The sequence below is a fragment of the Chinchilla lanigera genome, unplaced genomic scaffold (genome assembly GCF_000276665.1).
Source record: "Chinchilla lanigera isolate Chin_1 unplaced genomic scaffold, ChiLan1.0 scaffold00092, whole genome shotgun sequence".
NCBI lineage: Eukaryota > Metazoa > Chordata > Mammalia > Rodentia > Chinchillidae > Chinchilla > Chinchilla lanigera.
This window is the reverse complement of record NW_004955493.1, coordinates 471,521-487,068: the sequence shown is the minus strand read 5'-3', so window position 1 is coordinate 487,068 and position 15,548 is coordinate 471,521. Positions and strand designations below refer to the sequence as shown.

The following is a 15,548-nucleotide window of genomic DNA, read 5'->3' as shown; positions in this document are numbered from 1 at the left end:
GCCGTGGACGGAAGAGAAGGGCGCGATAGGGGCGTGGGAGTGGTGCGGGCGGCCTTGCCGCGGTTCCTTCCCGGCTCGGGAGCGCACCGCCGCAAGCCCCAGCGCGCTCTCGCCCCTGCCCCGCACCCCCGAGCGGCCCCGGGCCCTGGGCTCCGCTCCACCCCTTCGCCCGCTGCCCGCGCCCTTCTGCGGGACCCTCGGGGCGCCTCCCCTGTGGTCCGCGTCCTTCCGACCTCCGCTCCATCCCGTCAGGTTCTCCCTGAGCGGATCAGCGCCGGCGGCAGGGAGAGTGAGGGGCTTCAGTGACGCCCCGCTTCCGGGGTCTGTTTGGGTTTAGAGCGCTGTAGAATCCAAAAGATCGGAGAGACCGCAGGGGAAAAGGGCTTCCTGGGTTTTCGGTTAGGCTGGCTCAGCTTGACCTTACGCTGGCCGGAGTGGCTGAGCGCCAGAACGACGGAAGGGCGCGAGCTTCACGCATTTTGCTAAGGGTTTGGGTTGGTCTTCAGAAACGGGGGGCGTGGCGGGGCGAGGGTACACAAGCCAGACAAAGCCGTGCACAAATTATCCTTGAAAGAAGACGGAGCCGTGTGAATCCTGCCGGAACAGATGACGCAAACTGTTTACAGGACGGAGCTGCCAGTCTTACCGACATTAGAGCAAGAAGCTATACCTGGCGGGTGGAGTACGGGGGGATCGTTTTTCAGTCTCACTTTAAGGGAACTTTCAGAGACACGTGCACAGGGTTCTGTAAACCCCTCGTGCAGGCCACCCGAAGGCGCCCGTCGTGGGGCAAACCCGGCCCAAGGCACTGTTCCCTTCCCCGCCTGCGCCTTGCGCGTGCTGCTTCAGTGCCGGACCCAGCAGCCCGCGGGACTCCCCACCGGCTTCAGCCAGGTCATTGCCCTGACCCACGCAGCACCCAGCTGATTCCACCTCCACCCGCTGCTCAGGCTCCCCACGTTCACTACTGCTCGCTCCTCTTGGTCCACCCCATCCCAGTGCCCGTCTCCAGTGTAGCTTAAGGGTTAGAATCACAGTTTTGGGGTTCCATCAGAGGGCAAATTCGCGCGCCCTGCCAAGCAGCAACTTACTACCTCTCAGCGCCAAACGGTTTTGAACAGACCCGAGGTGCAGCTTTGTCAGGAGAGGGCGCTGGAGTCTAAGGGCTCCTCTTTGTAATGAAGGGTTTTCTCCTCGGGTTTTTCTGGCTCTGTGCTGCTGCCAGCAGCAGGTGTAGACATTCCGTGGGACTCACCCCGCAGTAAATGCAAGTTGCTAGTGAGTTGCACAGATGCCTCAGGTGTCTGCTTCGTAGAGCGAGCTACCAGCATCCCCCACAGAAGTGTTTCCTGCTTGCCAGACCCAATAGGTGTTCTCATTTGGCAACAGGGAGACTTTCTTGCAAGTTGGCTTCTTCCTTGAGTATTTTCTCTGAGCTGTAGAGCGGCCTGTTCTTGAGAGTAGTCTCAATAAGAGCACCTCCTTATTAAGGTAATCCCATTATATGATTAATAACTTTTTAACTTTCTACGTTCAAATTGCTGTGTGGTTTCCTGTTTCCTGATAGGGACACTGGCTTGCATATCTGCTTACCGAGTCAAAAGCCTTAAACCTCTGACTGGCGTGGACAATGAAGGTAATAGCAGCACCAGTGTTCCTATAAAGGTGGTGGTAGGATTAAACAACCAATGCATTGGACGTCGTTAGTAGAAGACCTGACTCTTGCTGAGAGATGAAAAGATAAATGGAAGACAGGAAGGGACAGTGAAAGAGATTACTAGAACGATTTTAAAGAAGGTCATCAGTGTAGCTAACTGAGAGACCTTTATAAACCCACTCCTGGGAAAGTCGGAGGCACAGATACTATGATGTAGAGGCCCAGAATAACATGTAAATTAGAGCTAAATAAAATACCCACCCTTAGAGATGGGCAGCCTGGAAATAAATTATGTAAGTACTGAAATAGGTTTCCAGAGATCTATGACAGGTATGGAAATAGAAGTCAAAGACAGTTAAAAGCAACAGAACAGACAATAACTTCTGGATGTACTTTATTACTCAAATATCAAGTTGAGAATACAGACACCTTGATGAAGCCACTCCAGCATAAAGCAGTGTCACAGAGTGTTAATTTTGCTATTGAATTATGACCATCCTAATTGTCTGCTTATTTGACCATAAATCCTGAACAGGAGTTAAATTTCTCACGTTGCTTATAGGGAACTCCATTTGCCCAAATAAGAATCAGAATAAAAGGTCCCTGTTTCCTGCTTTTCCCACTTCATTTCTCTTTCCTTTTAAAGATGGTGAGGGGAAAAAATGCTATTTTAAAAGAATATTCTTTAATTTTGTTCTTGGACTCTAAATTTTCTAGATTAAAGATTATCTTACATAGAATTTTTTTTTCTTTAAAGCTCACATGAGGCTGATTTTGTTTTTTGTTTTTTGGTGTTTTTTTGTTTTTTTGTTTTTTTGTTTTTTTTGGTACCGGGAACTGAACTCACGACCTTGCGCTTGCCAGGCAGGCGCTGTGCCGCTGAGCTAAATCCCCAGCCCTGTTACATAGAATCTTGATGTGAGTTTTGGAAGTAATAACCCAACTTACCCTCTTAATTTTTGAAACTGACTTTCGGCTTTCTGGCACAAAACCAGTATGTGTCTGTCTGTGTTTGCAGGTGTAGGTGCGTATCCGTGGGGAACAGGTTTGCTTCGGGCCTTGCTCTATTTTTATCCATAATCAGCCACTGTAACACTGCACTTTTGCTCCTCAAGCTCTCCCATATTACAGCACCATCATTTCTGGGTGCTCTTATTCAAATATTCAGAAGACAGCAATAGGTCCCTTTTTCCACACTGATAAATGCTTGTCTTTTCATATTTCTAGAAGGGAAAACAGGACACTTCACTAAATGCTTTCAGATTTGCACAGGCTGGATTTGCAGGACACTCACCTAAGTCTGCAAAGAATGGGAAAACTTTCTCCTTTGGGGAAATCTTTATTACATAAATATATCAACGCACACACACACACAGAGGAACATCCACCCGTGTATCCAGGTTTAGTCAAAGAAAGCCATGAATCACTACTTGCAGCTCAGTCTCATGGCACCTTTTTTCTCATAATCACCTTTTATATTATCTGCATTAGCAAAGGTTAGGAAGACTTGTTCCAGGGTTATTTGACAGTTGGAATAGTCTAAGCCGAATTATTCTTAAGTGTTCTCCAAAATGCCAGACACACTCATCCAGAACGAAAACATTTTGCTCTCCATTCCAGAACCTTCCCTGACTCACCTCTCCTTCTCTTCCCTAGCTTCTGTCAAATTTATACTAGAGAACAAAAGGCACAGAAGGAAAAGATGAAAAATTAGAACAGTAAGTAACTGAGAAACTGGCACAGCTCTCTGTCCCCATTGTTTTTATGGACATGGGTATAATGGGATTTAGGAACAGATCAGAGTAATTAAATTCTAGGTGTTTGAGAAATAACCTACAGATTATGACGCTCCTGCAACACCAGGCTCCCATTTCACATGCCTGGATCCAAATTCTTTCCGTCAGTAATGCTGTCCTAATGTCTAATGTTGGAAGGGAACGGTTGTTACTATCATCTTTTCCCAGCTCTTGTCCTTTCTGGGGCAATAGTAGTTAAGGATCTCTTGATTTTCCTCTAAGGCACTACCTAAGAAAGAATTTTTCTACTTTTCAATACCATACAAATGGAATCACCCAACATGTAGTGTCATTCTCTGTTCCTTTTACTCAACATTATGTTTCTGTTTTATTCATATTGCTGCACAGTCTTAATTTATTTGTTTTCCCTTTTGTGTAATAGTCTAGTATGTGAATATCCCATAACTTTTTTTCATTTGACTACTGATAGATAAGATATATGGATTGTTTCTTTTGTCTGATTATCGTGAAAGTTTCTGATTTTTTATTTATCTCCTGACACAAGTAGACCCAAGTATCTAAGGTGTTTATGTGTAGGTGAAATTTTGGGGCTACTCCTCTTTTTAAAATTGGTTGTACCAACTTCAGCTTCACCTTGGTAATACACAGAACTGGAGGTAATATTACTCCCACCCTTAAAACAGCAAAAGTCTAGGAAAACTACAAATTAATGGCTTTTATTTCCCCATTAGTTTTCTTATTGGGAAAGCCCTGGATAAACAACTAAGCCAGCGTCTGGAGAGACATAAGTGTCTACAGGAAGAAATGGATAGAACATTTGCTTATGCCAGGAGGATACTGCTTAATACAACGTAAACTGGTAAGAAGATTTAGCTGAAAACTTTAATGTGTTGCTAAAGGCCACGTATTTGGCTGGCATGACAGCATGATGACCATTCTTTTTATTTTTAATCTCTTTGATTCAATTGCTCTGATGGCTTTTGTTTTTTGTTATATAGAAGAGGGTTGGGTTTTTCTTGTTGGCCAATCTAAAATATTTTTTCACTTAGAGAGTTAAACCTTTTTATGTCTGTTAGTGATGCCAATATGTTCTATAGTTCTCCCATGTTATTCTATAATTAAATATGAATGGACATGCCTGTATCTACATCCGTGCAGAAATACAAACACATGCATACTTCCACTTTGGTTGGCTATTTGTGGCCGAGACTGGTTTCAAACTTGCAGAAATCCTCCTACCTCAGCCTCCCAAGTGCTGGGATTACAGGTATGCACCACCACACCCAGCTTTCTATGTTATATATTTGATACAGGAAGGTTTTTATTTTTGTTCAACTAGCTTACTTCACACTAATATTTACAAATACCTATAGTCCCCACTTTTTAGGATATGGTCTTTTGGTTTCCTACTATGAACTCGTAAACTCTTAGTTCCTCCTGCCAACATCTAATTTAAAGTAATATTCTTTTCTTCCCAGCTAATGCCTAAAATATATTCAGTAAGCATATTTAACACTTTATGTATTTATTGCTTTCTTCCCTTCCATTTGAAATAATTTATCGTGTATATCTCTAAAATATATATTGATTATGTGTTATTTTATTGCACAGATACACTTCATTGAGCTCTAGTTCTGGATGTTAACCATTAGTTCTAGTGAAGCAGCTTCTCCAATAATTTTTTAGTTTATCAGAATATTCTTTCAATTCATCTGTGTTCATAACTCTTGGTGGCTTTTAATCTTTACTGATTTTGGCTGGAGGTAGACAATTTTGCTTGCATTTTTTCCTTTCACTAATTACACACATTGCATGCTCTCCTAGCATAAAAGGCAGGAGGAATGCTGCAAGTTCAAAACTAGCTTAGGCTACATAATGAGTTCAAGGCCAGTATGAACTACATAGTGAGACCCTGTCTCCATAAAAACCTCAAAAAAGTAAAATGAACTCCAAGAATATACAGATGAAATATTAAATGAAATTTGGAAAACAATAATGAAGAAAAGAAGTCTGCCAAAGAAAAGGAAATATCTTTATACAACAAATATCAAATAAAAATCCTAGGAATAAAGAATGCAATGGCTGAATATCAAAATACAATATAAATTTCTAACAACCAGCTTGATGAAGCTGAAGAATCAGTAAGCCTGGAGGCAGAACAACTACAAAAACATTCTTGTCACCTGTGTATTTAATATTCTCCATGATAGATCATATATTAGGCCACAAAATAAGTCTTGATAAATTTTTAAAAATTGAAATAATACCGAGTATATTTTCTGCCATAGAGAATGAAACTGGAAATCAACAACTAGAACTCTGGAAACCATAAATACATGGAAATTCAACATGCTCCTGAAAAGCCCAAGCATCACTGAAGAAATTAAAGCTGAAAAGGTTTCTTGAGACAAATGAGAATGGTAACACGCCAAAACTTATGGAATGCAGCAAAAATACTTCTAAAAGGGAAATTGATACCAGTAAATACCTATATTTAAGAAGAGAGACCTTGAGCGAACAACCTAACAATTCATTTCAAGGAAGTTTAATCAAGTAAATCCAAAATTAGTCAAAGGAAAGAAATAATAAGAATTACAACACAAAAAGAAAGTAGAAACTTAAAGATCAGTGGAGAATTTGTTTTTTGAAGATAAAATAAAAATATCTTTAGCAAGACTAAGAATAAAAGAGAAAGATTTAGAAAACAAAAACAGGAATGAAAAAAGAGACATTACAATTGATACCACAAAAGTATGAAGGATTATTAGATTATGACAACTATATGCCAACAAATTGTAAAATCTAGAAATTAATAAATTCCTGGACACATAAAAGCTACCAAAATTGAATCATGAAGCTGTAGAAAACCTGAACAGACCAATAAGAAGCAGTAAGGTTGAATAAATAATAAAAAGTATTCTATCAAAGAAAAGCACCAGACCTAATGGCTCTACTGAAGAATTTCATCAAATATTTAAAGAATTTATATAGACCTTGCTCAGATTGTTTTTAAAAACTTGAAGGTGAGGGAATCCCTCTAAGCTCATTCTACAATCCTAGCATTACCTTGATGCCAAAACCAGATGCAGACAACAACAACAGGAAATTTCAAGTTGATGTCACTGATGAATATAGATGAAAAAAAAATACTGCAAGCCAAATTCAATAGTACACTGAAAAACTCAGGCACTGTGATTAAGTGTGATTAATCCCTGGGATGTAAAGACAGCAGTGTACAAATGGCCCTTCCAGAAGTTTTTGCCCAGGTTCAGGACCAAGACAGGTAGCATCATAGCAATGACCCCACTTGTGGTACCAAAATCTATTTTAATTGCTTTCTTGTTGCTGAGACAAAATACCTCACACCCACAACTTCAGGAAGGAGGTGTTTATTTTGACTCAGTTTATAGCTGTTTCCATCCATAGTCAGAAGGCTCAAAAGCAGGGCAACCTGTCAGAGGGACATGTAAGAAATGCTCATGGCATGGTAGCTGGATATAGAACTCAAGGAGCAGGGAAGTAAATAGATCCTGCCAGGCCACACCCCTAGTGACCCACCTCCTCCAACTATGCTTCACCTCCAAACATCACATTTGGCTATAAGCTTATCATCACATTAATCCACTGATGAGTATCTCACACCCATGATCCAGTCACCTCTCAAAAGCCCCATCTATGAGCACATGAGGTATTGGTGGGACATCTAGATTAAACCATCCAGTGACATAAACAGAAATATTAATTCTTTCATAAAGTCGTAAGAATAGTCATGGTAGGGCTGGGAGTGTAGCTCAGTGGTAGATCACTTGCTTAGCATGCAGGAGGCTCTGAGATTTATCCCCATCACTGAAAACAAGCAAGCACACAAGCAAAAAGCCATGATAAGAAACCAGTGACCAGGAGCAGTGTCAGAACTACAGACTTTTAGATGTGGGTCCTCTCTACAGTTTGACAGCTTGGGAGTCATGGTTCATCCTGGATGGCACCTGGTTCTCCCTGGGCTGGGACCAGACCTTTACAGATGACATGTGGCTGCCTCTCCTCTTCATTTAGCTAAAGTTCATTTATGACAGTGGACTTCCAGAGGGGCTTACGGGTGGATTTGTCCAAAACTATGCTTCTTGCCATTTGTTCTCTTAAAAGGGTTTTTCTCCAGAGAAGCTAATGGTTAAAAGAACCACTTCCCTACTCAATTCCAGACATTTGGAATATAGTAGACCTGCATCTTTTATTAAGATGGGAATGGTCTGTGGAAGTGTGCTCTTCTTTTAAAAACGACAAGCAATTTGATGATGCCTTGCTGTTGATTACAGAGAAGTCCCATTTGCCACATGAAGCCACCAGGAGTTGACTCACCAGGATTTGGCTGATGTTCCCAGCTGGATTCTGGAGAGGTCTGAAGGGGAACTTTCTGGTGTTCCCTGGGCATCCATTTACCTTCCTTGTGCTGCTCTGACAGCGACCAGAGTGCCTGTCTCTCTGGAGACAACCAAAGCCAAAAATTTGTACCACAGGGCCTCTGGGTACTGTTTGGGGCTGGCCATCTTATTTGAGCTGTTGTCTTCCACTCAGTAGCAGACAAGTCAGTGTCTCTTAACACTGTAGTGTGATTACAGCTTTGTGTAGGAATCCATCTCATATCTGGTGGCATTGCTCTATTTATCATAAATATATATATATATATATATATACACAGAGGGAGAGAGAGAGAGAGAGAGAGAGAGAGACCATTTTTTGGTTCCCAACAAAAGGGTACTAGCAGGCTGAGCTGCCACATAATAGATCTCAGCCATATATGTTCATCCCAGACCTGAAAATATTTGTCCATGAGTCAATGGTTATCTTTAATCATGGATGGGAATTTTAGGAGTCTGGGCTAGATAAGGATCTCTTTCTTCATATCTGAGTACTAATTATGTCTAGAGAAAAGATGTTCTCATGGTCTTTTTGATGAAGAGTCTCATTTATTGGCCACTGAGAGACATTAGACTAGGTAACAAGCTTTAAAATTGTTGCTGCACTTTGTAGCTGTTCTACAGATTTTTGAAGCTTTATCAAATCATTTTCCCTGTAGAGGAGCACCCACCATAGTAGCTCAGATGCACTAGAAGTGAGCAATTGTCCACCAACTCGTGCACATTCGTTAATGTTTTTGTCATATTTCTGGGCCCAGACAAGAAAAACATTAGTTCTCCCATGGAGAACTGCATAAGGGTTAAAAAAAAAAATTTTGTCTGACTTTGTTTTTAGCAGACATAATACTGTTATGAGAGGATATATTGAAGCAGAATAAAGTTATTTAATTTTTCTTCAATCAGCCTTTTTATTCTTCCTGAAGAGTATCCACAAGCCCTCCAAAGACTCGCAGGAGTATTGATCACAGGTCTGTCTCCTTGACTTCTTGATCTTGTAAAGTCTAGGAAGCAACAGGTTTAATTCTTGATAAGTGAACCCAAGGTGCATGTCCTTGACATCCATGGGTATGCTTAAAAGAACCTTGTAGAGCCTCCTCCATTTAGAGAGAAGCTGATCTGAAGGTGATTCCTTTTTCCAAACTTTAACACATAATCACCAGTTTGAATTTTAGGGAAATGAGTTGCAGAGTCTGGTGCTGGAAGGATTTTTTTCACCATATTCCAGTAAAGCCTTCTGTACCTGACCTAGATTGGTGATACATTTAATTATTTTCTGTGTTTAAGGATCAGTGTCCAGATCTGAAGTTAGAAGTGGTCTCCCATAGAGCATTTCATAAGGGCTTAATTGGAGAGATTTGAGAGTGATTCTAATTAGTAATCCAGTAGGTGATAGTTTCAGCCAAAAACTTGAAGTTTCTTGGCCAGTTTGCCAAGGTGGCTTTAATATGCAAATTGGCCCTTTCAATCTTTCCTGATGCCTGAGGATGCCAACAGATATGATGATAATAAGTTATCCCTAAAGTTTGTGAAATTTCCCATGTCACTCTAGAGACAAAAGAAGGTCCATTGTCACTCTGAAGTGACTTGGGAAATCCAAATCTAGGAATGATGTCTTTCAACAAAGCTTTAGTGATTTCTTGGGCCTTCTCAGTCTGGGTGGGATATGCTCCTAGCCACCCAGAGAAGGTATCAGCAAAAACTAAGGTATTTGTATCCCTGATACAGGGATATCTGGGTGAAGTCTAGTTGCCAGTCTTCTCCAGGAAAGGTACCTCACCTTTGTACTAGGTTAAGCACAGGTGGAGACTTAACTTTCCTCCTGGGTTGTTGTGGAGGCAAAGGGGGCAAGGCCTCATGATTTCATAACTAGTAGAATTGAGACTTTTCCCCCCAAAAGCGTGATTGACCAAGGTAGTCAGTGCTTCCCTCTCTGGTGGCATGAATCATGGATTCCTTTAATAATTTTGTATTGATCAGCCTGAGGTAGTTACACTTTGTGATCTTCCTCTTTACTTCACCAGCCATCCTCTTCTGGTCTGTACCCTTGCTGCCTGGAATCTCTAACTAGGAAGGGCTTGCGCTGAGACTGGGAGTCGGGCATTAAAGCTGTGTGTGAGGCCTCTTCACTGCTGCCTGTTTTGCACTGTGATGTGCTAAGGCGTTTCCCTGGATTATGGGAGAATTGCCCTTTTGACGTCCCCTGCAGAGTTTTACTGTCCACTTCTAGGAGGAAAAAAATGTCAGGCCCATGCTTAATGGAGAGTTTTTTTTCTGTTAAAGAGTCCCGTTTCTGTCCATATGACTGCATGGGCATGAAGGACTAAGAAACCATATCTGGAGTCACTATAGGTGTGGACTTGCTTGTTTTCTCCAAGTTACAAGGTTTAGGTGAAGGCAACGATTTCAGCTTTTTGTGCTGAGGTGACTGAAGGAAGAGGCTCTACCTTAATCACCTCTTGGAGGCTAACAAGTGCGTAACCTGCTCTCGGAGTCCCATTAGTCATGTAACTGCCCCCTTCGGTGAACCAGTCTACACTGGGGTTATGCTAGTATTTCAGATCAGGCTGCTGGAGTAAACCTGTTCTGTAGGCTCCACACAGGAGTGAAGTAGGCTGTCTCCCCTTGGGGTAGGAAGCGAGGTTTGGCACACCCTCAGAGTAGCCTCTGGAGATTCTAGCAGGAGAGATGGCTATTTAGAGAGTCAGCCTCCAGTCAGTCACTGACACTCTTTTAATCTCATGAACACTCTGAATCATGATGTGGGGTTTGGACTTCCAGCGAGTGCCCTAGAGTTAACTTAATGGCTTCATCAGCCAGGAGCACTGTGGCAGCCACAGCCCAGACATCCAGGTCATCTACATGACACAGACTCTAACTGTTCAGAAAGATAAGCCACAGGGTGAGGAACGTCTCCCAGCTTTTGAGTAAGGATCCCCAGTGCTGTGTCCTGCCTTTTGTCCATATAGAGCAAATGCCTTATCTAAATCAGGAATTCCTAAAGTGGAGCAGACAGCCACGGGTCCTGGAGTTTTTTAAAAGCCTCCTGCTATCTTTCAGTGCATTCTAGGCGACTCATCCTCCGGGCCTTCTGTGGCCTCGTAGAGAGGCTTAGCTGTGAGTCCCAAACTGTGAATCCATATTCTACAAAGTCCAGCCGTCCCCAGGACGGTCCCGGGCTGCCTTTTGGTTTGAGGTGCGCCTGGTTTTGGAAGCACCTTCTTTCTTCAGGGGCCACAGTTTGTCCCTCTGGGATTGAAATATGTCCTAGTTACTGAACGCTTTGCTGAAATATCTGAGCCTTTTGTGGGGTCACTCAGTTTCCTAACAAATTTTAAACCTCAACATTATTTTCGTCAGAGTGCAGCTTTGGGGAGCTACAGATAAGAAGATGATCTCCATACTGGAGCAGCACTCCAGTTTTTAAAAGTCAGAGACATTAATTCGTTTCCCAGATAGGCAGGGCCCATAGTGTTAGGATCAGGCCATTCAAAAGCAAACAGATATCATGCATCAGAACCTAACAGGACGCCAAAAAGGCATCTTTAAGACTTAGAACTGTAAACCATACAGTTTCACTCAGAATTTGAATTAAGATAGTATATGGATTAGTAACTATAGGATGGAGTAGAATTACAGCTTCTTTAGTAGCCCCCAAATCTTGGTCTAACCAATAGTTCCCATTTGGTTTTAGTACTGGAAGAATGGGAGTGTTGTGTGGGGACTGGCAATGGCCCAAAAGACCATCATGGAGGAATTTAGAAATTACAGGCCGGAGCCTCCAGTGGGACTCTAGCTTAACAGGATATTGTTATTTATGAGGATAGCTGTGTAGGTCTTTTAAGGAAATGATAGCAGACTGCCTCTCTTGGGGTTTTAGTATCCCAGACCCATGGATCTACCTCTGATAAAATTTCCAAAGGTATATCTCTAAATATATTGTCTTGTGAGCACAGTGCTAATGCTCCCAAAAAAAGAGATGGATATTTTGGTGACAGGTAAAAAGTTGTCCCTAAAGAGGCAAAACAAAAACAAAGCCAAAAACTCTTCCTAATAATGGGGTAGGACATTCTGGAAAAACTGGGAAAGTTTGAGTGAAAATTACTTCCCCAAATCTGTAAACTAAAGACACTGTAAAGCATTTGGCCTTAGGGATACTATCAACACAAGTTGGAACACAGGTCTTATTAGAAAGGGGCCCAGGGGATTTAAGGAAGTCAGATATTAATCCCCTAGTATCCAATTTAAAAATTAATAATTTCGGGGCTGGGGATTTAGCGCAGCGGCAAAGTGCCTGCCTGGCAAGCCCAAGGTCTTGAGTTCGGTTCCCGGTACCGGAGAAAAACCCAAAAAAAAAAAAAAAAAAAAGAAAAAAGAAAAATTAATAATTTCATCTGCCACATCAAGTTAGCCAGGGCTCCTACAGGGTGATGTCTACTTTGCTAAGAGGGGCTTTGAGCGATTTTGGGGACTTTCATTCTTCCAGGTCAGGCAAAATGGAAGCATTGGCCTTCCTGCCTTTGGAAGAGACAGCAGTCATGCTTTTATTGTTTTCCCTCTTTACAGAGGGGGCATATCCCAGAAGGGCCGAGCCTACTGCAGTCTTTTCATCCATGTCTAGGCCAGCGATGGTGAAGCTTTCAGAAACTAAGTACCCAAACTACAACTCCAGACACACTTATTTATCACGAAGTGCCAACACTGCAGTGAAACCTGAACACTGAGGTTTTAGTTTAGCAAAAACAGTTGTTATCTGATACTTGGCTGCTGGGGCAACTTAGCTCATGTGCCGACAGAGAGGGCTCTGCAGGCCCACTGTGGCAGTGCACGTCACAGGTTCACCGCCACTGGTCTAGGCTCTCCACGGCATAGCAGCCCTCTGATCTCATTCTACCTCGCTATATGTAGAGTTGGGGTCTTTCTGAGGAGGCAGGATTTCACTTTCTAGGGGTTTGAGGGCCCCTAGCCTGCTTCTGAAGATTTTGTGTGAATAGATGGGGTGGACTAGCCAAAAAAATATGTTTTCAGTAAAACTTGTCCTGCCTTGGAGTTGGGCTCAATATTAGTATATTTATGAAGGGTTTCAGTTAAGCACTCCAGAAATAAAGTAGGATTTTCTTCTCTGTCTAGGGTGATTCCCATAACCTTTTCATAAGTGACTGATGTATTCATGCATTTTCTTATCCCATCGATCAAACGAGCAATCACTTCATCACATTTCTTGCAGCCTGCATTTCCATCCCGGTACTGCTAACCAAGGATCCCTCTTGGGCGCTGCAGCTGTACCCACACCTTTGTCATTATTTCAGGTGTGCACTGTGCTGCTGCCCAGCATGGGCCTTTTCTTCAGGGTGCACCAAACAGAAAGCAGTGCACGAAGACCCTAAGTACAAGTCAGATCATAAGTTACCGTCAAAGTCTGAAACTCATCTATGAATCTGTCTCTGAGAACTGTCCCAATTTTGTTTACTTTACATCAAGCATGTACTCCTATGCCCCTTGCCCCGCTCCCCCTGAGACTCCTTGAAGCAAACACATATTACCTTTTGAATCATTTGGATGATTAAAAATTGCTGCTGCTTGTTATACCAGCAGAGCTGGATTCTTTTGGTAATGGAGGATAGGTAAGTTAATATGGAGGTAGGATGGGGAAGCGGCCCTGGGCGAGGACAGGGTAGAGGAAGCAGCTAAGCTAGGTTCTGAGCCCTCCTCCGGGGCCCCTGGAGGCTCTCCTGGATTTGTTCCTGGTGTCACAGAAATCTGGGGTGCTCTGCTTGAAGCACTCAAGAGCCCAACTTATAGAGAGCTTGGCTCTATCTTGACTGGTCCTATTGGCACATGGCACAACAGATTGTACAAGATCCCTGTAATTCTGGGTCTTGATACAGGATCATAAACACCAGGACATGTGGGATTTCTGTCCATTTTCCTTCCCTCTTACAGAATAAATCAAGCTGGAATATCATGTTAAAATTTAGGGTTCCATTCAGAGGCACGTCTCTCAACTTTCTAACTGGTACTGGGTAGGAAAGAAAAACGATTTTCTTTCTAAAATCCCAATTTTGCAAAATACAATCTAAAGATGGTATTACAGGGACAGATATTGGATTACCCATACTTTAGCAAAGTACCTTGTTTGTCTTCAGGATTTCTCTGTGTATTTCTGGAAAGAGATAAAAAGAAAAAAAAAAGAAACATATCAGACTCTGTTCAGGTCCCCAAGGTCAGGCTATGTAACTGCTCACCTCAAACGGGGCTCCTGCTGTGGCAGCCTAAACCGGGTCAGACCACATATGTAAGCTACCCAAACTGAGTGTGCAGCTTGCCCCACATGTTTTAGAGCCAGAACTGCGTGGGGTACATCTCCACCCTATTACCCTAGAGTCAGAACTACCTCGATGGCAGCTCTGCCCTGTTTTCTGTCACTAACTAGTCCAGCTATCCCTGCTAGTCACACGGGAACCTATTGCTCATGTTCAGAACGAGCGTCCTTGTTCCTGGCACGTAGCTGTTCCAACCTTTATTAACAGATCAGGAAAGCAGGAGAAGGAGTTGTACATAAGAGCTGGGATAAACATTTATACAAAGATCTTTATATTTAGGGACTGGCAATACACACAGGAACTTTTAGAGGGTTTGAAAAGTCCAGAGATGTCACTTAGCAACTATAGATCACATATCAGGGAAAACACGGAGGCCACATCATTCTCTTTCCTCTTCCTATGTGAGTTTTCTCACAGATAAAGCCTGAATGGGAAGGAAAAGCACTGGGGCTTTCTTAGGGGAGAGAGGTAGAAAATAAACCACTGGGATCCTTCTTGGTTTAACACGTTCCCCTTTGGCTTGAGCCTCCAGTGGTACCTGTGTGACTGTCCTACTCGGCAGATTGTACCATCAGATGAGACTGTCCCATACCACCTGATGGCACAGTCATGCATGTACCACTGCTGGTTCAGACCTGCCCAGCAGTGAGACATATGAATTACAGCCCTGTCACAAAAGCGTTAAGTCCACAGACTTCACCAGGTCCTGTGCATGTCAGTTATCACCTAAATGACCACCTGAGTCTATATGGCTTAGAACATGGTCCCACGCTCCCAGTTACCCAAACAGGGAGCTGTGGCAACATATAGACTGGGTTATGCCCTTCGGTTGTGGGAGGAGAGGGGAGAAGGGAAGGGAGGGGAAGGGAAGGGAAGGGAAGGGAAGGGAAGGGAAGGGAAGAGAAGAGAGAAGAGAAGAGAAGAGAAGAGAAGAGAAGAGAAGAGAAGAGAAGAGAAGAGAAGAGAAGAGAAAGAAGAGAAAGGATTAGAAGAAGAATTAAAGGACTCCCTCAGGCTAAGGTGTTTAGGACCCATAGGCGTGTATGCTTTTGCATATTGCTCCAGTGTGACCTGGAGACTGGTTCTCTCTGGTGTGTCTCAGGATTGGGGTTTCCCGTGACAGCTGCCTGAGAAACTTTGCTCAAGATGCTGGAAGGGACCTTATCCTTACCTTGTATCTTCCTGGGTGAGAAAGGTTTTCAGTCTTATCTAAGTCAGAGACAGGGCGTGGTGCTGACCTAAAGCACTACCTAATGACACAGCTACAGGTCCTGGGAGAGTCTCCTGACATCTCTTCCCATTTCTGATTAGGGAGAACAAGTACCTCTTGTCTTCAGTGCTTTTATGTATAAGCACTCATTTTCTAAGGGCTGGAGTCTCTAACTGCTGGGAGGAAGAA

The 15,548-nt window shown here is 42.9% G+C and overlaps 1 protein-coding gene across 1 annotated transcript in view; it reads left to right on the top strand.

Annotated features, from left to right (window-relative positions):
- LOC102007563 overlaps positions 1-15,548 on the top strand; it is an 18,799-nt gene that overhangs the window by 1,998 nt on the left and 1,253 nt on the right. Inside the window, exons 2-6 of the mRNA XM_013504742.1 lie at positions 15-289; positions 358-894; positions 1,568-1,636; positions 3,314-3,375; positions 4,146-4,273. Of these exons, the coding sequence (XP_013360196.1) occupies positions 15-289; positions 358-894; positions 1,568-1,636; positions 3,314-3,363 (931 nt within the window). The 3' untranslated portion in view covers positions 3,364-3,375; positions 4,146-4,273. The remainder of the gene's footprint in view (positions 1-14; positions 290-357; positions 895-1,567; positions 1,637-3,313; positions 3,376-4,145; positions 4,274-15,548) is intronic.